At 38.2% G+C, this 25,164-nt stretch overlaps 1 protein-coding gene across 1 annotated transcript; it reads left to right on the top strand.

Moving 5' to 3' along the window:
- The first annotated feature begins 15,251 nt into the window (after positions 1–15,251).
- Positions 15,252–24,764, top strand: RAB9B (RAB9B, member RAS oncogene family). The gene is made up of 3 exons (XM_039852293.1): positions 15,252–15,622; positions 20,029–20,089; positions 21,303–24,764. Exon 3 carries the CDS (start codon positions 21,340–21,342, stop codon positions 21,943–21,945), a length of 606 nt encoding a protein of 201 aa, XP_039708227.1. The 5' UTR covers positions 15,252–15,622; positions 20,029–20,089; positions 21,303–21,339; the 3' UTR covers positions 21,946–24,764.
- Positions 24,765–25,164: the final 400 nt, after the last annotated feature.

The following is a 25,164-nucleotide window of genomic DNA, read 5'->3' on the forward strand; positions in this document are numbered from 1 at the left end:
GAGAGGAGTCTTTGAGGTCTGGCCCTGAGGAACACACAGCGTCAGTGAAATCTGTGCAGTCATGAATGGGGGGTCTCAGGGTCTGGATATGGCAACAGAGTGGCTAGGTTGGTGACAGTAGCTTTGGGTTTTAGCCATATGTTTGGGATCATCCAGTGCCTCCCTGTTGTTGAACACCTTCTGGGCTATCTCAACAAGTTGGGACAGGTTCATCTCTGCAAAACCTTCTAATTTTTGTAATTTATGCCAGATATCAGGGGCTGCCTGAGTAGCAAAGGCTATATTAATTGCTTGCTGGTTTTCAGGGGCCTCAGGATCAATGGGGGTGCATACCCGGTACACCTCATTCAAGAAATGCTCCAGGGGATTCCTGAAGTCCCTCCCTGTATAACTTCAGTTACCTTGGAAAGATTAGTTGGCTGATGAGCAGCCATCCTAATTCCCCCAATTAGAATCTGGTGGTACCGTCTAATGCCGTTCTCCCTGCCTGAGAATTGTGTCCTCAGTCTGGGCGAGTGGAGGGAAATTCTTCCTCAATCTGTTCCCATGCTTTCTCAACTTTCCTCCCTCCCGCAGTGTTTCAGTCCGAATGTGTCCGCATTCTTCTTTGGCAAAGGGGGTAATTAAAAGCTGTTGGCAATCATCCCAGGTGAGGCAGTGAGTCTGAAAGACACTTTCTAAGAGTCCTATTAATGCCTGGGGTTTCTCAGAGAAAGGCGGATTCTGTGCCTTCCAGTTGTATAGGTCACTAGTTGAGAAAGGCACATAAACCATAAAGGGCCTGTCTGTGTGATGCCCCTGGGGTGGTGCTTCTCACAAGTGGAGAATGGCCGGGGTGGTGGTATTGGCTGGTGCCTACCCAGAGTGGGAGCAGGAGGCCCATAGGGGTTACCTGCCCGCATCCAAGGAGGTGAGGCAGTGTTATTGGGCCTCTGTTGTCCTGGATTATAGAGTGGGGGAAGGTCACTGTCCTCTGGTGGAGATTGAAGGACTGAGGGACTGGGCTGTCTTGGAGATTCAGTTGCTGCATATTTCGGGTTACCCACAACTAAAGCTCGTGCCTCCAGAGAAAGGGCACACCGATGGAGCCAAAGAGGAGGAGTTCTGAACAAGGTTTAACTATTAATCGATGTAGGGAAACTGATCAGGATGTCCCGGATCTCCCGTGACAATCTTCCAAACATTCCTTATTAAACCCCTGTCAAAAGAACCCTCAGGATGCCAGTTTACATCAAAAAACAGCCATTCAACTTTACACAATTTTCTTAGTCTGACTGGAGAAAACTTTATGCCATAGTTAGCTCCCTCTACAAACTCTTCTTTGAAATGTCGCAGGAGACACCTCAAGGGTGTCTTCTGTGAACTCGGGCTTCCCCACATCGCTTGCACGGAAAACACAAAACACAAAACAGACACTCAGACGAGAACAATTACTGAGGTGTAGGTGGACCCAGAGAAGTCCACCACCTACAACCTAGACAAGACCAGAGACAATAAACAGAACTCAACAACAGGGCACAGGAGGCGGCGTCCCGCAGCCTGGCCATGGGCTGGGAGAAAGGACTGCATCCAGTCTCTCCACGGACCCCCAATGACCAGTCAACAGAAACAGAAAGGTACCTTTTATTCAGACGCCGAGGCCTCAGAGATTCCAGATTCCCGTCGGGACCAGGAACGAAGAGAGTGTCCTGAAAGTTGCATCCTTGACAATTGCATTAATCTCATCATGGCATTCAAGGGCCCTGGAATGTCTCAGGTTGGCCACCCCTTTGAAGCTGTAACAGGGACAGCAACTGCTTCGGAGGCCTGTCCGGTCTTAGATCCCAGGGCCACTCCCTGAGATCTCGCCAGGGCCTCCAAATGTTGTAGCTGCCAGCCCCTGAAAGACATACAGACCACCAGAACTCAGTGAGTTATAAGAAACACACTCTTTATTCAGCCAGCTGGGTCTGCCAGGGGTACACAGACCCCAAATTAAGCAGCCCCGAAATGTAGAGAGAGGTACAGGGTTTTTAAGCCCTAAATCCCATTCCTCATTCTGTCTTAAACACAAAGGACTATTCTTCTATTCACTACCTGTCAACCCACAGTTCGGGTGTGCAAGCGGGGGTATAGAAGCAGAAAGCTTATTGTTAGAATGTTATGTTCTCATGGGCGATAGCCTATGTTCCCATTGGCGATAGCCAAGCAGTAATTTTCCAGCCAGCACACTTTAACACCCCATTGACATTAAAGAACAGCTCTTCCAAACAGAATATCAAAAAGAAAAGAACAACTTTAAATGACACATTAGATCAGATTAATTTAATTGATATTTTTAGAGCATTTCACTCCAAAGCAGCAGAATATACACTCACTTCAAGTGCATACGGAAATTTTCTGAGATAGAACACATTAGGCTATAATACAAGTCTCAATAAATTTAAGAAGTTTGAAATCATACCAAGCATCTTTTCACCAAAATTGTACAAACTAGACATCAATTACAAGGAAAAACTGAACAACACACAAACACATAGAGGCTGAAGAATATGTTACTAAATAATGAACGGTTAAAAATGAAATCAAAGTGACATCAGAAGCATGGTGGAGTGAGAGTTGTCCTTGGATCTCTCCCCTTGCAATAACAATAAGCTGAACATCTAAAACTCAGCAAATAACAGTCAGCCTGCACACAAGCACATGAGCGACTAATCTGTGCATAATTGCTTCCAGATGTCAGATCAGAAGATAGGGAAGAACAAGGAAGCTGCTTCTCACAGCTGGAGCTGCTTGCAGGAGGAAGGAGAGGGGAGAAGTTGTGGCAGGTTCCCAGAACAGCTCTGCAGAAGGAGTCTGTGAGCTCCACACAGCGGAGCTCAGGGATCAGGGCAGAAAGCAGAGCAGGAACTAAGTGCAGAGAAGCAACAGCAGAATCTTAGCAGCCGCAATTGCAAACCATGGAGGCTGAGACACAGAGATTTGCAGCAATCCCCACACATCAACCCAGAGCGTGCCCTCCTTCCACCCCATATCCTCCCAGACCTAGGAACACAGAGCACCAGTGGAATTTGAGCAAACATTATCACAACAAAAATCCACTGTCAGTACCAATGACAGGGGCTGGGACCAAGGGTAGCAATCGTGATTTGACTATCAGAAAAAAAAGAGGCTTCAATGCCACCTACTGGAAATCAAAAGAAAAACACAGTCATATCAACAGGCTAAAGAGAGACCTCTAAATAATAAATCTTTCTGAAAAAAAAAAAAAGCAGAATACACTACCACTAATTTCCAAGCAGAGAAATAAACCATCAAACACCATGAATCAGGGTGACAAGGCAGCTCAAAAAGAAAGAGTAAAAGCTCCAGAAAAATAAGCTTAATGACATAGAAATATGTGATTTAAATGACAGAGAATTCAGGATTGCACTTCTGAAAAAACTCAATGAGATGCAAAATAACTCAGATCAACAATTCCAGGCGTTGAGGAAAAAAATAGATGAACAGAATAAGTTTTTTTAAGCAAGGAGATTGAAATCCTAAAAAAGAACCAAATAGAACTTTTGGAGATGAAGAACACACTAAAAGAGACGAAGAATGAAATAGCAAGCTTAGGAAATAGAGCTGACCAAATGGAGGAAAGGATCAGTGATATCAAAGACAGAAATCTAGAAATAATTCAGAAGGAAGAAGAGAGAGACCGAAGAATAAAAAATAATGAAACAGAAATACAAGAACTGCTGACAGCATCAGGAAAGGAAACATAAGAATAATGGGTATTCAGAAGGAGAAGAAAAGGAGAAGGGATCAGAGAGTATATTCAAACAAAAAGGTGATGAGAATTTCCCAAATCTAAGGAATGAGCTGGAGCTTCGAATCCAAGAAGCTAACAGAACACCCAATTATCTCAACCCAAAAAGGCCTTCTCCAGGACACATCATATTAAAATTATCAAAAATTAATGACAAAGAAAGAATTCTCAAGGCAGCCAGAGAAAAGAAGATGGTAACTTATAAATGAAAATCCATTAGAGTATCTTTGGACTTTTCAGCACAAATCTTACAAGCAAAAGAGAGTGGAACCAAATTTTCAAACTATTAAATAAAAGAAATTACCAGGAAAGAATAATGTATCCAGAAAAGTTCTTCCTTAGATATGAATGAGAAATAAAAGCCTTTCCAGACACACAAAAGTTGAGGGAATTCTCCACTATGAGGCCTACATTACAGAAAATACTGAAAGGGTCAGGCCACCCGAAGCAAAATGACAAAAAAAAAAAATACATAAGTACGAGTAAGACAACTTCCAGGCAGACAGAAGCAGAGTATTGCAACTCTTATCAAGAACAGGGTATTATCAGCTTAAACAATATGAAGAGAATTGCTATTGCAAGATAGAAATGAATGTTCAGCATACATAGGTACATGTATGCTGTAACAAAATAACAAAACAAAAAAGAAGAATTAAAGTTCTAAATTCGCAAAGGGGAATGGAGATATGCACATGCAGAAGAAATTGGACTAATATATATTATATATTATATAATATATATAATGTATATAGAATTGGTATATATACATATAATATATATAATGTATATAGAATTGGTATATATATATATACCAATATATATATATATATATATATATACCAATATATATATATATATACCAATTCTATATACATTATATATATTATATGTATATATATACCAATTCTATATACATTATATATATTATATGTATATATATTGGTATACATATACATAATTGGTATATATATATATACCAATTATATATATTATATATACATTGGTATATATATTATATATACCAATTCTATATACATTATAAATGATAACCACATGCCCAAGATCCAGAATGTAAGTACATAACATAAAACAAAGACCACATGGAAAATACACAAAAGCCACGCAAATTAAAATAACAGACAGAAATTCAAGGATAAGGAAACAAAGGAAACACCGAGCTACCAGAAAATGAAAGATAAAATGGCTATAGGAAAACCTCATATATCAATAATCACCCAAAATGTAAATGGACTGAACTCACCAATAAAAATGCACAGAGTTGCAGATTGGATCAAAAAATAAAACCCAACTAGATGCTGCCTTCAGGAGACACACCTCAGGTTCAAAGACAAATTTAGATTCAAAGTAAAAGGGTGGAAAATCCAAGGGTGGCTAATCCAAGCAAATGATATTCAGAGAAAAGTGGAAGTAGTAGTACTTCATAATATCAAATGAAATAGACTACAGGATAAAAAAAACGGTAAAGATACAGAAGGACACTTCATAATGATAAAGGGAATCATACATCAAGAAGACATAACACATATTAATATCTATGCTCCCAATCGGGGAACCCTGAAATACATAAAAGGGAGAAACAGACCAAAACGCTATCATAGTAGGGGACATAAATACCCCACTGTTAGATATAAACAGATTATCCAAACAGAAAATCAATAAGAAATATTATTTTTAAATGACACATTAGACCAACTGGAAAAAATCGACACTTACACAGACATTCATCCCAAAACAGTTGCTTATACATTCTAATCTAGTACATATGGAACATTTTCAAGGACTGACTACGTGCAGGGACACAAAATTAGCCTCAAAAAATATAAGAAGATTTAAAATCATACCAACTATACTCTCTAATCATGTTTTGCAGCTCAAGATCAACAGTAAAAAGAAAGCAGGAAGAATGACAAATATATGAAGATTAAACAACAAGCTACTGAAGAATGGATCATAGAAGAAATAAAAAGAGAGATCAAGAGACAGAGAAGTGAGTAACAATGATAGTACAACATATCAAACTTTTGGAACATGGCAAAAACAGTAATAAGAGAAAAGTTCATATCATCACAGTTCTATCTCAAAAAACAAAACTAGCCCAAATAAACAACCAAATATTTCATTTAAAAAAAAAACTAGAAAAATAAGAACAAATGAATCCTGAAATCAGATGGAAAGAAATAATCAAATTTAGAGTAGAAATAAGTGAAATTGAGAACAAAAAGACAACAGACAAAGACAATACAAGAAAGAGCTGGTTCTTTGAGAAGATTAATGAAATTAACAACTTCCTGGCTAGACTAACTAAAGAGAAAAGAGAAATAACACAAATAAACAAAATCATGGATGAAAGAGAATTTATGACAGATACCACAGAAATACAAAGGATCATACAAGAGTACTATGAAAAACTATATAACAACAAATTTAATAACCTAGAAGAAATGGACAAGTTCTTAGAAACATATAACCTTTCTAAACTTAATGAAAAAGAACTGGAAAATCTAAATAGCCCGATCAGTAGTATGGAAATTGAAACAATCATCAAAATCCTACCAAAAAGTCAAAGTCCAGGGCCAGATGGCTTTACCAGTGAATTCTACCAAACATTCAAAGAAGATTTAATATCTATTCTTCTCAAGCTCTTCCAAAAATCAAAGAGGAGCCAATACTTCCTAACTCATTTTATGAGGCTAATATTGCCCTGATACCAAAACCTTATAAAGATAACACATAAAAAAGGAAAACTGCAGACCAATATCTCTCATGAACACAGATGCAAAAATCGAAATAAAATACTACCAAACCAAATACAACAACACATTAAAAAGATTATTCACCATGATCGAGTGATCTTCATCCCAGGGGCACAGGGATGGATTAACATATGCAAATTGATTAATGTGATACATCACATAAACAAAATAATGAATAAGAATCATATTATCATATCAATAGATGCAGAAAAATCATTTGACAAAATACAGCATCCATTTATGATCAAAACACTTAATAAAATAGGTATAGAGGGAAAGTAACTCAACATAATAAAGCCCATTTATGACAAACCCTCAGCTAACATTATACTTAACAGTGTAAAACTAAAAACCTTTCCTTTAAGATCAGGAACAAGACTAGACTGTCCACTCTCACCACTGTTATTCAATATAACATTTGAGGTCCTAGCAAGAGCAATCAGGCAAAAGAAAAAAATAAATTCACAGAGAGAAATAAAAGGCATCCAAATGGGGAATGAAGAAGTCAGATTCTCACTACTTGTGCATGACATGATTCTCTAGGTAGAAAACCCTAAATACTCCACTAAAACACTACTAGAAATAATAACAAATACAGTAAAGTTTCTGGACACAAAATCAATGTTCAGAGGAATTCTGGGAAACGTGGTGGAGTGAGAGACGTCCTCAGATCTCTCCCTTTGAAACAACAATAAGCCGAACACCTAAAACTCAACAAAAAGCATCCAAACTGCACACCAGCACATCTGAGTGTGGGATCTGCGCATAAGAGCTACCACAGGTCAAAAACCAGGGTGTCAGTCGGTGGACTGGGAAAAACAAAAAAGCTGCCTCTTGCAGCTGCCAGAGCTCCTTGCGGGAGGAGGGAGAGGGGTGAAGATGTGGCGACTTTCCAGATCAGCCTGCCTGGAAGTGCTGAAACTTCTTCGCAGCCGGCAGCAGGGTCCAGTCATCAGGGCAGAAAGCAGAGAAGCAGGACGGGACAGCAGAGAAACAACAATTGATATGTACCTACCCCTGTTCAAAAATCGAGGCTGAGCTGCAGCCCCCACACCCAACCCATAGGACCCCTCCCCCGATACCCTCCAAGACTGAACACTGTGGAGACCCAGGTGAATCTGAGCAAAAGCTGCCAAGACTGAAGCTACCTCTTGCAGCCTCTGGAGCTCCCTGCAAGAGAAAGGGGAGAGGAAAAGGTAGGGCAACTTCCCTAATCAGCCTGCCTGGAAGTGCTGGAACTTCTAGCAGCCAGCAGCAGGGCCTAGTCATCAGGGCAGAAAAAAGAAAAGTGGGATGGGAACACAGAGAAACAACATTTGATTTTTACCAGCTCCAGTTGCAAAACAGAGGCTGAGCCGCAGCCCCCAACTCCCAACCCAGAGGGACCCTCCCCCCATACCCTCCAAGACCAATCACTGCAGACCCGGGGAATCTGAGTAAACGCTACTGAAACTGTTACTAACACTGACAGGGACTGAAACTGAGAGTAGCAAGTGTGATTAAATATCTACAAGAAAATAAAAAAGACATTTAGGCTTTATATAAAGCAGGAATGCAAGAGGCTTAGACACCACCTACTAGAAACCAAAAGAAAAGCACTTTCTCTGCATCAGGCTAAAGAGAGACCTTTATATAATAAATCTTCTTTCTGGAAAAACAACAGAATACACTCCCATTAGTGCCCAGGCGGAGAAGTAGTCCAGTAAACACCATGAACAACCAAGGTGACAAGGCATCTCAGAAAGAAAGAGAAGAAGATACAGAAAATAAGCTTACAGACTTAGAAATATGGGACATAAATGACAGAGAATTTAAAATGGTACTTCTGAAAAAACTCAGTGAGATCTAAAAGAACTCAAATCAACAATTTCAGAAATTGAAAAAAACAACTAGATGAGCAGAGCAAGGAGATCGAAACCCTGAAAAGGAACCAAATAGAACTTCTGGAAATGAAGAACACACTGCAAGAGTTGAAAAATGAAATAGCAAACTTGGGAAATAGAGTTGACCAAATATAGGAAAGGATCAGTGATATCAAAGACAGAAATCTAGAAAAAAATCAGAAGGAAGAAGAGAGAAATGGAAGAATGAAAAATAAGAAAAGAGAAATGCAAGAACTAGCTGATACCATCAGGAGAGGAAACATAAGCATAATGGGCATTACAGAAAGCGAGGAAAAGGAACAAGAACTAGAAAGCATTTTCAGACAAAGAGTGGACGAGAATTCCCCAAATCTAAAGAATGAGCTGGAGCTTGGAATTCAAGAAGTCAACAGAACACCTAATTATCTCAAACCAAAAAGGCCTTCACCAAGACACATTGCATTAAAATTATCAAAAATCAATGACAAAGACAGAATTCTCAGGGAAGCCAGGGAAAAGACACGGTAGCTTCTAAAGTAAAACCCATTAGATTATCATCAGACTTCTCAGCGCAAACCTTATAAGCCAGAAAATAATGGAATCAAATATTTAAATTATTAAGTGAAAGGAACTACCAGCCTAGAATAATGTATCCAGTTAAACTCTCCTTTAGATATGAAGGATAAATTAAGACCTTTCCAGACAAACAAAAATTGAGGGAATTCACTACGAAGCCTGCACTACAGGAGATACTGAAAGGGGTCAGCGCATCTAAAGCAAAATAACAAAACAAAACAAAAAAATACATAATTAGGAGTAAAGTGACTAGCGGGCAAAGACATAGAAGCACAGGAGTGCAACCCTTACAAAGAACAGGGCATTATAAGCTTAAATAATAAGCCCTGAATTACGTAAAGCAATTACTAACAGAACTAAAGGGAGAAACAGACCAAAACACTATCATAGTAGGAGACCTAAATACCTCACAGTCGGATATGAACAGATCATCCAAACAGAAAATCGATAAGGAAATAACATCCTTAAATGACACATTAGACCAACTGGACAGAATTGACATTTACAGAACATTCCAGCCCAAAACACCTGCTTATACATTCTTCTCTAGTGCATATGGAACATTCCCAAGAATCGACCACATACTGTGTCACGGACATAGCCTCACCAAAGATAAGAGGGTTGAAATCATACCAACCATATTCTCTGATCATAATGCTTTGAAACTAGAGATCAACTGCAAAAAGAAATAAGTAAAAACCACAAATACATGGAGATTAAACAACATGCTACTGAAGAATGACTGGGTCAGAGAAGAAATAAAAAGAGAGATCAAGAGACAAATAGAAATGAATGATAATGATAGTACAACATATCAAAACATTGGGACACGACAAAAGCGGTCATATGAAGAAAGTTTATATCATTACAGGCCTATCTCCAAAAACAAAAACAGGCTCAAATAAACAACCTAATGCTTCATCTTAAAAAACTAGAAAAAGAAGAACAAATGAAGCCTACAGTCAGCAGAATAAATGAAATAATCAAGATTAGAGCCAAAATAAATGAAATTGAAAACAAACAACCGAAAATACGATAGAAAAAAATAAATGCAACAAAGAGCTGGTTCTTTGAGAAGGTTAATAATATTGAGAAACCCCTGGTTAGATTCACAAAAGGAAAAAGAGAAAGGACATGTATAGACAAAATCAGGGATAAAAGAGGAGAAATTATGACAGACACTGCAGAAATAAAAAGGATCATACAAGAATACTATGAAAAAGTATATAACACCAAATTTAATAACCTAGAAGAAATGGATGAGTACTTAGAAAAATACAACCTTCGTAGACTGAATCAAGGAGAACTGGAAAATCTAAATAGACTGATCAGCAATATGGAAATTGAAACAGTCATCAAAAACCTACAGAAAAGTAAAAGTCTAGGACCAGATGGCTTCACCAGTGAATTCTACCAAACAGTGAAAGAAGATTTAATATCTATTCTCCTCATACTCTTCCAAAATATCGAAGAGGAGGCAATACTTCCCAACTCATTTTATGAGACCAATATTGCTCTGATACCAAAACCTGATAAAGCTAACACAAAAAAAGAAAACTACGGACCAATATCTCTCATGAACACAGATGCAAAAATCCTAAATAAGGTACTAGCGAACCAAATACAGCAACATATTAAAAAGATTATACACCGCGATAATGTGGGCTTCACCCCATGGGCACAGGTATGTTTCAACATACATAAATCGATTAATGTGATACACCACATAAACAAATTAAAAAATAAAAAAAAAACATATGATCATATCAATAGATTCAGAGAAAGCCTTCGACAAGATACAGCAATCATTTATGAACAAAACACTTAACAAAATTGGTATAAAAGGAAAGTATCTTAACATAATAAAGGCCATATATGACAAACACTGAGCCAACATACTTAATGGTGAAAAACTAAAAACCTTCCCTCTAAGATCAGACATAAGACAAGGCTGTCCACTATCACCACCGCTATTTAATATAACATCAGAGGTCCTAGCAAGTGCAATCAGTCAAGAGAAAGATATAAAAAGCATCCAAATAGGAAACGAAGAAATCAAACTGTCACTATTTGCAGATGACATGAGTCTCTATATAGAAAACGCTAAAGACTCCACAAGAACACTACTAGAAATGATAAGCAAATACAGTAAAGTCTCTGGATACAAAATCAACATTCAAAAACCCATAGCATTCCTATATTCTAATAATGAAGCATCAGAAAAAGAAGTAGAAAAAATAATTCCTTTTGCAATTGCAAAAAAGAATAAAATACCTAGGAATAGATTTAATGAAACATGTGACAGACCTATATAATGAAAACTACAAGACTCTATTAAAAGAAATCAAAGAAGATACAAAGAAATGGAAAGATATTTCGTGTTCTTGGATTGGAAGAATCAACATAATTAAAATGACCATATGACCTAAAGCATTATACAGATTTAATGCAATCCCCATAAAAATCCCATTGGCAGTTTTTAAAGAAATAGCACACACACACACACACACACACACACACACACACACACACACGCACACACACACATAGACACAAAACAGAATTGCCAAAGCCATCCTGAGAAAAAATAATGAGGCTGGAGGCATCACTCTACGTGACTTCAAATCATATGACAAAGCTACAGTAATCAAAATGGCATGGTATTGGCAGTGAAACAGACACACTGACCAGTGGAACAGAATGGAAAGTCCAGAAGTAAACCCATATTTATATGGGCAAATAATTTTCAACAAAAATGCCAAAAACATACAGTGGAGAAAGGAAAGCCTCTTCAATAAATGGTGCTTGGAAAACCAAAAGGCCACATGCAAAAGAAAGAAACTAGACTGTTGTCTATCACCACACACCGAAATTAACTCAAAATGTATTAAGGACCTGAATATAAGATGAAACAATAAAATGCATAGAAGAAAACATAGGAATGAAACTCAAGGATCTTGGACTTAAAGAGGATTTTATGAATTTGATCTCAAAGGCAAGGGAAGTAAATGCAAAACTAAATGAATGGGACTACATCAAACTAAAAAGCTTCTGTTCAGCAAAAGAAATCATCAACAAGTTAAAGAGACAACCATCTGAATGAGAAAATATATTTGCAAGCAACGCCTCTGATAAGGGCCTAATATCCAAAATATACAAAGAACTCATACAACTCAATAACAACAACAAAAAACAAACAAACAATCCAATGAAAAAATGGGCAAAGGACCTAGACACTTCTCTCTAGAGGACATATAAATGGCCTACAAACATATGAAAAGATGCTCAACATCAATAGCTATTAGGGAAATGCAAATCAAAACCACAATGAGATATCATCTCACACCGGTTAGAAGAGCTGTTATCAACAATAATAACAAATATTGGAGAGGATGCGAAGAAAAAGGAACCCTCATACACTGCTGGTGGGACTGAAAATTGGTACGGCCACTATGGAAAACAGTATGGAGGTTTCTCAAAAAACTAAGAATTGATCTACCATATGATCCAGCAATCTCTCTACTGGGTATTTACCCCAAAGACTTGAAAAGTCATATCCAAAAAGATATTTGCACACTGATGTTCATAGCAGCATTATTCACAGTGGCCAGGACATGGAAGCAACCGAAGTGTCGTACAATAGATGATTGGCTAAAGATGCTGTGGTACATATTTGCAATGGAAGATTACTCAGTCATAAGAAGAGATGAAATACTGCCATTTGCGACAACATGGATGGACCTCGAGATAATCATGCTAAGCGAAATAAGCCGGACAGAAAAAATTGAAAATCACATGATATCACTTATATGTAGGATATAAACCTAAAAGCAACAAATGAACAGGACAAACAAATAGAAACTCCTGGACATTGACAATAGACTAGTGGTTACCAGAGAGTATGGGGGGAGGAGGAGGGAGGTAGATGGGGTAAAAGGGTCAAATATATGTGGTAAAAAAAGAAAAAAAAAAAAGAAATAATTTTAAAAAATAAAGACTTCAAAAGTGTCTGAAGAAAGAAAAGAAGAAAAGAAGAAAAGAAGAAGAAGAAAAGAAAAGAAGAAAGAAAGAAGAAAGGAAAAAGAAAAGAAAAAGAAAGAAAGAAAGAAAGAAAGAAAGAAAGAAAGATCAGGATTGGGGACTTTTAGAGATAATATTCCGTACATTTAATGTTGATTTTTGCATATGTGTGTCACTCTGCAAAGGTTACCCTTTCTCCAGTTATCTAAAGGCAATCTTGGTTTAGTCTTCTATCTCCTGACCACATTGATTCTATTTTCAGTAGAAATGCAGTTTGTGTTTGTGTGTTTATGTGTGTGTGACCATGTTACAAATATAGGATTATATTATTTCATTATGTACGGAAGCATTACTCATGGAGGGCATGGTTTCACAGACCTCAGTGATGGATCATCTGGAATATTCTAGTCCAAGAGTCACAAAATCACCTACAGCTGTTACTTTGAAACTTTGAGCTATCCACTTTGTGCTGTTCCCTCATAACTAGTGGTAGTATGTTGCTTCTATTTTACGTGGATAGTAGCTGCTTTTCAAGTGGCTGTGAGAGAGTCTTTAATATAGGATATACAGTTAGGAGTATTTGGGCTAACATAAGATTTTGCTTATGTCTAAGAGTTCCAACATTTGGCAAATGTGTCATGCCTTCAATTATGAATTCTTGCTACAGAACTGGGTATCCAAGCCTAGAAATTAAAAGACTTTTAAAACTTGTGATTAGTTTTGGAGGATTCTCAGAGATGATTAAACTGTTGGTAAATAACATCTATGAGAAAAGGACAAAAGAGTTACCTAATGAGGCGAAACTCTAATATGAAGGACTATTATTTTGAGTAGTTCACAAAACAATTCATTGGAGTACAGAAAGAAAACACTGAAGCATCAATATATTTATTTTTCTCATTCTTTTAAAATTTTTATGTTGGAGAATTTTAATATGTATGTATTATAATGTATATATAGTATAATGCATAAAGTATATATGCACAATAGTCCATGTATATAATCTACAAGTACATATACATATACCAGGGCCCATGCTCAAAAATTTCCTTTTATTACAGATAAGAATGTGCAAGTAAAAATTTTATTTAGAGGACTATATGCATCTCTTCTTCATCAGAAGAGTATTTTAGTGTGTTAGGGGGGGATGAGATTGGTTTAAGTGGGAGCATAAGGGATTCAATTAGATTCATTTATTTTATTTTAAAAGAACAGTAATTATTGATAATAAAACATATATTCATATTCAACAAATATTTTCTGAGCATGACCTATATAACAAGAATTGCCCTAGGCTCTGGGAATATGATGGTGAAATTAGACAGTCACAGTCATTGACTTTATCATGCAATATAGTTTAGTGGAGGAAGGCAGTTGTCAATCAAATAATTGTATATTTAAATATCTCATCAAAAACAGATAAGTATTATGAAGACAAATCACAGCAGGCTACAGGAGGCTACAAGAGAATAAATCAGAGCACTTTATTCCGAGGTCTTTGAGAAAGGTTACCCTGAGGAAGTGACATTTAAACTGGGGCCTGTGGGACTGACGGAGTGGTTGACTTGTGAAGAAGAGAGAAGTGCCTAGATAGAAGGAGGGCATGTGTGAAGGCCATCAGGGGGCACATGGTGAGTGAGGGGCATTGCCACGCAGGGACAGGTTCTCAGACATAAGGGAAGCTTCAGAGATGGGTCTGCCTAACAGAGAGATGGAGTGCAGGTTAAATGACCCCAGGAGCTCTGTCCTCCTTTGATTCTAGGGGGAAAAAATCATAAACTAGTTGGAGGTACCAGAGGGCCACAGGAGACAGCAAGAAGGTACTGGCTGAGAGGCTAGGCACGATTGGAACATTGCATTCTACCCCAGAAACATTTCCAGAAACCTCAGGCAGTGCTCTCTGTGTGGCCCTCTTAGCATCATAACTGATAAGGGTAAAGGGCGTTGTGTCTTCTATGCCTGAGCTACAGATTTGAACCTTTCCTTTTGGATTGCCATGAACAGCAGTCAGCTATAGGGCTTAGTAGTGTGATGTGATCATATATCTCCTTGAGCTATTTGAAATAAAAGAGAGTGTACGTGCTATCCTTTTGGCAAAAGTAGAGGGTTTGGCTATAAGGTAAATGAAGTAGGTCCAAGGGTAATTGCAGGAAATGGGGCTGTGGCCCCAGGATGCAGAGAAGCTAAGTGGGAGGGCACTAATTGACAGTCCATTGTAGCTGTGCCTACCCAGAGGAGGGGAGGAGGACAAAAGATACCAGAGTTGGACACTGAGCATGAAAGAGGAGTGAGAGACACAGGAAGTGCTCCCGACCAGCGAGGGCAGGAGGTAGCAGGGTCCCCAGCGCCAAGAAAGAGGCCGGAGGAGGCGGTGCGGGCCCCGCCCCCTCCCCTCGCGGGCGCGGGCGCGAGACGTTGCGCGGCAGCAGCGGCGGGCGCGAGCTGCAGCTGTCAGGCCACCGAGGTCCAAGCTGCCCCACTGAGGACAAGGAGGCAGCAGAAGTAGTAACGGTGTATCTGAGGAGCTGGGCTGTCGGCGCGCAGAGCTGACTGCCTGACGCCCGCGGCTCTCTCTAGTCTCTGTTCCATTGTGTCGGGTAAGGTGCCACTGCGTGGGCAGGGAGCGCGGCCAGGAGTCAGGATCCGGGAGGCCGGTGTGGTGGGGTGGGGGGGGCTGGGGGAAAGACGGAGAAGGGGTTCTAGGGTGATCCCTGGGGGCACTCGCACCTTGAGAAAGGGGCCTTGGAGTTGCAGGGGTAGGAGTTGGGGGGCAGGTGACGACGGAGGGGGCGTTGCTGAGTAATCCGAGCTGCTGCCGGAACTGTGCAGTGAGGCGCAGGGTTCCGTGGGGAGCGGGTGTGGCTCAGTGCGCATGCGCCACGGCCCCTGATTTTAAGCTCTAGGGGTGAGGTGAAAGGACCTCGGTCTCAGGTAGTTGAAACTATGCGTGAAATCTCACTTTCTAGATCCCCAATGATAACTTGTTAGCTCTACAAAATGAATCCAGTGCGTCAGAAGGCTTCCCCGCTAGGACCCCCACCCCCAAGCATCAGGCTGTATTGGAAACAACCTACACCATTTAAGGTAGAGGGTCTCAAAGATCCAATCATTTCTTATTTGTATTGATTTTCACACAGATTAAAGAAAGTCTCGCCCAGTTCTCCAGTGCAGTATTAACAAATACTGTGCGAGGAATTAACAGTGAGTTGAGTAGCATCACCTAGCGTGTCACCATATGAGGGACTTTCCCCACAGCTCCAACCATGGCTCCTCCCCTGTGCAGATTGCCTCCATGGCCACTCTCATCCACTGCCTAGTCCTCCCCTGCTGTTCTTCCCCCACCCCTAGCTATGCAGTACACATTCCTCTCAAGACTCACTCCCAAACAATCTGCGCTATGGCTTTGAGCATCATTCAACCCATGACAATTGAACTGACGTCGTCGATTTGCTTTTTCATCTCTCCATTATCACACTAAAATGTACTATTTTCAAAGGTTCAGCCTCTTTCTCTACATTGTACTGCCTCCTCCCCCACCTCTCCCTCTACTCCCAACTAAATACAATCAGTTTAATACAATCAATTTAATCTGGCACAGCAGATTCAGGTTTCAAGTGTGATGAAGAACAAAGAAAGCTGATGAGTATGGGTTGCATGAATTCTTAATTCAGCTTACTGTCCCAGACTTAGACTTTTAGTTGGGGGTAGGGGAAGTGAATAAACTATCATTAGAGAATGCTTGTTAATCTATTTGAGGGAGTATAGTAAGAAAAGGGAATTGCATCTCTAGGATATTGGAGTCACTTAAAGCCAGATCTTTCTCTGAATAGGACCAAAATCAGAATAAACAATTTAGGCCAAATCCTAACCTGATATGGGACTAACCTGATATGGAGGGATGGATAAGGGGTTTGACTTTCCTATTAAATGTACTTAGGGTTATCAAAGAATTATTTTGCCTACTTAATGTTATCTTCTTTCAAGGTTTGACTTAAATTTGGCATATTCTGGAGGAGGAAAAATTGTTTGATTTGCCTTTATACTGCGCTAGTTCTTTTTAATTTAAGTATATGCTAAAGGAGATCACACTCATTTCAAACAATGATTTTGATAGTGGTGGGGATGCCAGAAACCACTGAAAACACAAAGTGGAAATAATTTTTCTCTTGTTTTTGATAGGAATGGAGAAATTTCTATATTTATTTTAAAAATGTGAGGGAACAGGGAGGGAAATGAACATTTCCACCGACTTTCAACAAGTGGAATTCCTATTAAGTCCTGCCTAGAAAATGATCCAGATAAGTCCATAACTTCTGCTCTTTAGTCATCTTATAAATAATAGTATTTGGACATCTTATAGAACTGTGTATCTGTTATACCTTGGCATCATTTCAGAGGCATTAGTTCTGGACACCTACCTAAACAGTTAATTAATGAACAAATATTTATTGATCAGCCATATGGAGGACCCTGGTGCTACATGCTGAAGGGGCTTCAAAGACATCTACAAACGAGGGCCTTATTATCCAGGAATTTAAAATTTGGTTGTGTTGCAAAAACATACTTGGGAAAAAAAAGTTGTGTTAACAAAATAAGGCAGTATAATGATACTCTCAGCTGTAAACCATGAGATCTGAAGCTTATATGTTAATTTGTAAACTTGCCAATAAGTCCTTGCCTGAAACGTGTATGCGTTTCCAACAGTGTCTACACCCAGTGAGTGCTCAAGTGATTAAGCTTTGCAAAGTAGATTAGGTAGGGAGAAACCAGAGGTGGGGAGAGAAGAGCCAGGAAATTTTCATAATAGATGCAAAGAGATGTGGGCCAAAATGAGGATGGTAGCAGAGGACTGGAAAAGGATATTCCAAGGAAAAATTAGCAGGATTTAGTGACTGAAGGTGAGGAGACAAGCCTAAAGTGTATTCATTTCTATCTCCTGCAAACAAATGGGAGTTGGAGACAGCAGAGAAGATCAGAGGGTCACCTTAGTAAGGACTCAGCACACAATAGGCACTCAAATGTTTTTACAAGCATCAGTGGCAGGATTGGACCAGAAGACCCTTAAAGTCCCTCCAATGCTGAGGTTCTGTGGTATATGCAGATGCTCAAGATTGTTGAAAATCAAAGCATTCTCAAATATGGAAGAAAAAGAAAAAGAATCTTTGTCCTCCCACTGGCAAGCCCTTTCTGAGAAGAGTTAATACTGAGTTGCAAGGACCCCACCAGCGAATGAAAGGAGGTAGAGGAGCAAGAGGAACAAAAACCTCAAACCAAAAATTTCAAAAAATTTCAGTAAATGTTTACAAACCTTTGAAAACTTTATAAGTTATTTATTGCCCCCCCCGATCCTGTAATTTAAGTAGGGCATGTATTATCAGCTCTATGTTTATACAGGAAGATATTGGAACACAGGAAGATTAAGTGACCTGCCCAAGTTCATAAAATAAATAAATGGGAAAGCAGAGATGAAGACTCTTGTCTCCTGTTTGCTGCCAGCCCAGTGCATTTGACACTGAACTGCATTGCTTTTCCTCCCTTTCTCCTGGTATAGAGCCTATGTAACCAGAAGTTATGTGTGATCACAAAGTTATGATCACAAAGGGGATGCACAAGCAACTGAAGCATTATCTCAAATAGTTATTAATACTTCTTCATTATTCCTGGAGCACAAGCAACTGAAACATTATCTCAAATAGTTATTAATACTTCTTCATTATTCCTGGAGCTGAGTATTTGGTTTCCATACACAGTCAGTCCTTGACCCATCATCTGAGTGAATCCACAGCTGGGAAAGTAGAGTTAGTGAGTTGTTTAATGATATGAACACCTGTGTGTTAGAAATTTAAGGAAGCTCTTTTGACACGGACCCTTAATACTTTCAGTATTGTGCTCAAGATTAGACTTCCTTTGTTACTCTTTTAAATGAGAGTTCAAGAGTTCTGCTCTGTAAGATTATCCTACAGACCAGTATAAAAAATAAAGAAGTGTGCTACCACTTGTTTCATCCCATTTAAAGAAATGTTACTTGAGCTAGTTCTAAAGATAGCAGTTTGAAAGCAGAAAAAAACAGAGGACAAAAATCAAGAATTATGGGAAACTTGAGAATTTTTTAGAATAGATATAGACTAAGAAGGAGGATAAAGCCTATCAATTTAAAAGACATTGTTTAAATTAATAATTACTAATTTCTATTTCTAATAAATCCCTTGTTATATGTTTTATCTGTATTTGAAAAAAAAATAACATGAGATTATTAAGCAGCAGAGATTTCTTAAAAAACTTCTTTATTCCTTAGTAAGAAAGAACACTCAATAAATCTGGGGACTGTTTTTCTTTTTAGACCTGTACTCTTGATGCTGATTAAATAAGACTCTTGGCATAATTAACTATAATGTTAAATGAAATTGTGTTTGAATTTAATAAAGCCAGCTAAATACCAAAACCTATGTTCAAGACAGATGTTCAAAACTAACGAGTAAAATAATTTGCCAAAAGAATATATTATAAGCAGGGAACCCACAAACATAATTATTTCTTCTCTGGTCTTGTGGAATCAAATGCAGAGACAAATTCAAAGCAGATTGGTGAGTGCACTAGTAATTTCTTGGAGATGAGAACATTGGTAGCTATAAAGGGAAGGAATTTCATCTCTGAGATAGAATTTCAACATATCTTAGACAACTCTATGCTTTCCCTTTCCTTAATATCATCCACTGTGAATATCACCTACTTTCTTTGATTAACTTTGAACAGAGAGACAACATAAAACTTTAAAATTCATATAAAGTACACTCAAGTTAGGCCGAGTTAAAGTTCTTGCAATAAAACTATTTTGTCCATATTAAGCATTTGTAGCATTTCTTAAGTATATTTGTAAAAAAAAACCATTCTCTGTAGGGAAGTTGAGATTTTTTTTTTCCTAACGAGTATATTTATATATATAGACTTAACTTTATTTTATCATAGATTTTTTAAAAATAATGTTTCCCGATTTGTTTTTTAGACCTCCCAAAAAAGAATAAAACAACAGGAAAAAGACAAGATTGTGACAAAGACCCACTTGGGTAGGTTTATATTTTGTACTCAACTGGGTATGTATATATATATATATATTTTTTTTTTCATTTAATATGCTAAAAATGAATGTTTCAAAAAATATATAGTTAGTACACATGCACACCAATATAATTTTAAGGACTACTGAGGTTTTTTTTTTTTTCTTTTTTAAATTACATTTCAAATGTGTTTGCCTCCAGAGGCTCTTTTGTATGTGTTTTTTTGATTAGTGATTAATTTTCATCTCTTTGGGTCTCTTGCATAAATAACACCCAATTAACATCGTCATTGTTGAGTTCCACAATGGACTTAGTGTGGAAATACCTAACAGAATCTAGTACAAGGTAGTCATTTGGTAAATATTTGATCTTTTTCTCTTAAGATGCATTCTAGGTATTTCATGTATAGATATGTTGTGGAGGTAACAAGAAGAGTTTGGTATAATTATTATCACTTTAGAGTTAACAGTATGTTTCTTTAGTACTAGTGTGGAATTAAAACCTAAATCTAAAAGTTAATAACCTATTCAAGATTTTCTTCCTGAATGATAGCTGTAACATTGGTACCAGTCAACTATCATCAACTTAAGTGCTATTGATCCATGAAGAAAAGATTATGGAAGATCCTTTACTTGTGAGGGTGTCTGTATCAATGCAAGTATAATGGGGCGAATGCTGAAAGAAACTTGACCTGTTTCTCTTTTTCAAGTTCTGGAGTCCAGTTTAATTCTAGCCCAAACCTCTACTGACAGAATTACAGCGAATGCAGGCTTCTCTTCTCAATAATGCTTGGGTCCATCAGGAACAGACTTTAAACCCTAAAACAATTTCATACTATTTGCCTCTTGTTTGGAACTTTTCAAACCAGAAGCTAGAATGGTTACCCATTTGAGTGGAATTCCTGTTCTAGGCTCTCTAATCTAAGAGAGAACAGGGTCAGAACTGAACCAAATTACAGTACTATCTGCTAATCTGTTTACCCATGGCATTCAGCCATTTTCCTGGCACAGGTAAGAGACCTCAGAAAAACAAGACCTATATTCCCCTCTTATGCAAATTGAGTTTTATTCCTTCTGCTATACTGTATCAGTTAATGAGTATGAATCAAGAGAAGCTAAATTAGAAGGCCTCATAATTCAGAGAAATTTACTCTGAAGTTGATTTCAGTTTCAGGTTTAACTGTTTTCCCTCCTGCTTTTTCTTTTATTTTTTGGTTCTCTAGGTTATAAACTCCTTCCTCCCCATCTGGTGCTGCAGCAATGAGTGGGAAATCCCTGCTCTTAAAGGTCATTCTCTTGGGTGATGGTGGAGTTGGGAAAAGCTCGCTTATGAACCGTTACGTAACCAATAAATTTGACTCCCAGGCTTTTCATACCATAGGGGTAGAGTTCTTAAATCGAGATCTGGAGGTAGATGGACGTTTTGTAACTCTCCAGATCTGGGACACTGCAGGGCAGGAACGATTCAAGAGCCTTAGGACACCGTTCTACAGAGGAGCAGACTGCTGCCTCTTGACCTTCAGCGTGGATGACCGGCAGAGCTTCGAGAACCTTGGTAACTGGCAGAAAGAATTCATCTACTATGCAGATGTGAAAGACCCTGAGCACTTCCCCTTTGTAGTTCTGGGTAATAAGGTAGACAAAGAGGATAGGCAAGTGACTACTGAGGAGGCACACGCCTGGTGCATGGAGAATGGGGATTATCCTTATCTAGAAACAAGTGCCAAAGATGATACTAATGTGACAGTGGCCTTTGAAGAAGCTGTCAGGCAGGTGTTGGCTGTAGAGGAACAGCTGGAGCATTGCATGTTAGGTCACACTATTGACTTGAACAGTGGCTCCAAAGCAGGATCTTCATGCTGTTAAAAATAAGAAGCCTTTTTAAAATATACCCCAAATTGGTCATTCAGTAGTGTAAGAATAACTGTGCCCCTCTAAGAGTGCACACACACACAAAAGGATAAGAGATCAGATTGTAATGTTAATGAGAGCCTTTCAAACTGAAGTTGTAGAGCAATTTTTTAAAAAGCACTTTATTAAGCCAAGTGTATTTTGTGTGATTTCTGCTATTTCCTTCTTTTGTGTATCAGGACATTTCAGAAAGCTTTAGTCCTGAGAAATTTAAATAGTTTTCACATCACGGTTAAAACTTAGAACCCAGCAACATGAAGGAATTAAAAAACTACAGCTATTCCTTAAAAACATTCCATTAATCAGCTAACAACTGTCACCATCGACTCTTGCCAAGAAGTTTCTGACATGTCCGCCAAAGGGGGGAAAATAATACTTTGAGCAGTAAAAATAATAATGCAAACGAGGGTGTCCTAAGTTTGAATTATAAGGAGGTTGTAATGATTAGGAATGCAAAAGTATAATGATTTATACTGCCTTGTTTAAATCCTTATGTACGGTTTGCTCCCATCTGAGCTTTTCAAAACACTATCTCAATAAAAGAGACGCTAGCGACACTGGAAATTGATTATACTCCTTGTCTTTAAAGTAACAGGATACTAGGGAATGGATTATGTTTAAATATGCCAACCACCCTTGCAAATAATTGGTTGGTCTGCTTTTACTTCATGAGTCTACTTTTGCTGCACAGGGATGTTGCTTCTCTCACAACCCCTTATCAGTTTAGCAGTGCTGCTTAGTATATGGCTTTGGATGCAGTGCTCTCTGCTCATAATTTTGATGGTCCTTGTTCTGCCATGCTGTGCTTTCAGAGAAGCCTTCAGAAAAGATTGGGGGATAATAGGCATTTCTCACAAGGTTCCTTAATTTGAATATTTATTGTAGAAGAAGAAACTGATTTCTTGTATGTTGTACTGTATGTTCAGATGGCCAAACCAGGACATTGAAAGTAACAAGAGAGCAGACTTTAATCCAGTGTTAGAATGATTTTCTCATAGTTAGAGTTGTCTAGTTGAATGAACTGCCTTAATAGTGAACTCCCTTCTAGTGAAAATATTCAAGAAGATGCTGGATGACCATCTGTTAAAATACCATAAAAAGAGTTTCTGTACTGGCTAGATGTTTGGTTTAAAGGTCCTCCCTTCCAGCTTTAACTTCTCTAAATCGATAAGCTACAAACTACATTTCAGTGCCATGTTATAGTTAGATGTATCTTAAGACAACAGCTAAGACTATGGAGAGGGACTTTAAAAATGCTCAAATTATTCTGGGATTAGCATTTAACAGCAACTACATAGCTCTGTCTTTGCTTTTGCACTGTGGCAGAAGAAATTCTGGAGATCTGAGTAATCACTATGTGCCCTGGTATAAACATCTTATTAAAATACAAAAGTGATTTGTCAAATTTTGATTACCATGACTACCAGTTATCTATATGTAGTCTGGTTCTTTCAGTTGATCTGTTTGTCCTGCATAGCTTTTAATCTGTACTTTTAAAATATCTATGATAAAAAATAGTGATCCAAGTTAATGAGAGACAGTTAGAAATGACCCCAATAAAGAGCTCTGGGCCAGGGAAGGGATGGGAGCTTTTACAGGAATAGAGCCTAGAACTCTCCATTGTAGCTACACATGGAATCAGCCTTACACAGGGGACCCTATGTGCTTTAATAGCTCTGGGACGTTTTGGCCACATAGATAACCAGAAGACAATATTTCAACCCAGTCATACTTAGTATTCTCAATTTAAATATAATCCTGACCCCATTGTCCAACTAACTTTGATGCCAGAAGTCAAAGCCAGAACTGAGACCCCACAGCTCTTAAGTATTGGTCCCTATCCTGCCTATGCCTATAGCCAGCCACACTGGTTTCCAAGTTCTGTGATCACTTTGCTACAGTCGTGTTAGGGTGAAAATCTGTATATTAGCACTGTTAAATGCTAATTGTTTTTAAGTGCATGAGACCTGGGGCCTTCTCTTTCTACTTGCACTCTGCTTATAATAGTTTCTATTTGTAGATCTCAGGCCTTCATAAAGACCTCCATCCACTCATGAAAGTACTTACCTCTATTAGAATGGCATGTGGTCATTTAAGTAAAAAAACAAAAAATTACGTGAGTATCCCGTTCATAACTCTCCTGTCCATCTAAGACAAGTGTTAATTTTATTGGCAGGTCAGCTGAAGCCCCTTCCCTTTTAGCCATACCAACTTTTTTTTCTGCCAAATCACTACAAATATCATAATGAAAGCACTTAACATTAAGTGACAAAATCAGTGTCATTTTGGTGAGTAACACTCGGGTGCTGATGTATAATTTGGGTGAGATTAAAAAACACCAAAGGCTGAAATCTGAGTACCAGGAACAGTGCATATAAGCTTAGAAATTGAAGCCTAGAATGTGCAGTGCAGTATTTTCAAGAGGGTTTTGTTTTGTTTTGTTTTGTTTGTTTTTTTGTGAACACTAGATTTTTTGAATAAGATATTTCTAATTGGAACGACACTGTTTTTCAATGGTCCATTAAAACATCATACAGAATATTTATTTAGTTTATTTTCATGTATTTGGCTAACATTCAGAGAGCCGCAGATCCCATATGTCTTCAGTGGATTGATAAATTTCAGGTTAATTTGTGCCTGCCTCAGCCATCTCTACCCTGAGGTATTCCAGAATTCTCTTGTTGCAGGTGCTGCTAAAACTCAAAATTGTGTATCAGATATTTTGTTTCAACTGTAAAAAGTCCTGTGTTGAAGTAAATAAAAAGTGCATTCTGAATAACCAGTATACACTGTTTGTGCTTCTTCTCTCCCTCTCTCTTTTTGAGCAACTGGTAAGCCTGACAAACAGTGCTCATTAATCAAGTCACTCAGGCTACACTGCATGTGGCCTCTGGATCACTTTTTTTCATGTGGTGGTCCAAGCAGCCACTATTTAGTGATCTCTTCTACTTATTGGGGAAGCAAACTCAAAAGATTAAGGTAGCGAGGTTCTTTTATTTTATGCCACTTTTTAATGCATGAAGAGTATTGGGACTGGAAATTGAATATTGACTCTCCACTTTATTTCTTTATTAAAAATTAAAACAAATGAAAACATCACAAAATATAAACAATATACATTTTCCCTTTTATTTCCTTGACTGGTATACTGTACAGATCTTAGGAAACATGAAA

Source organism: Pteropus medius, unplaced genomic scaffold (genome assembly GCF_902729225.1).
Source record: "Pteropus medius unplaced genomic scaffold, Ma_sr-lr_union100, whole genome shotgun sequence".
NCBI classification, from domain to species: domain Eukaryota; kingdom Metazoa; phylum Chordata; class Mammalia; order Chiroptera; family Pteropodidae; genus Pteropus; species Pteropus medius.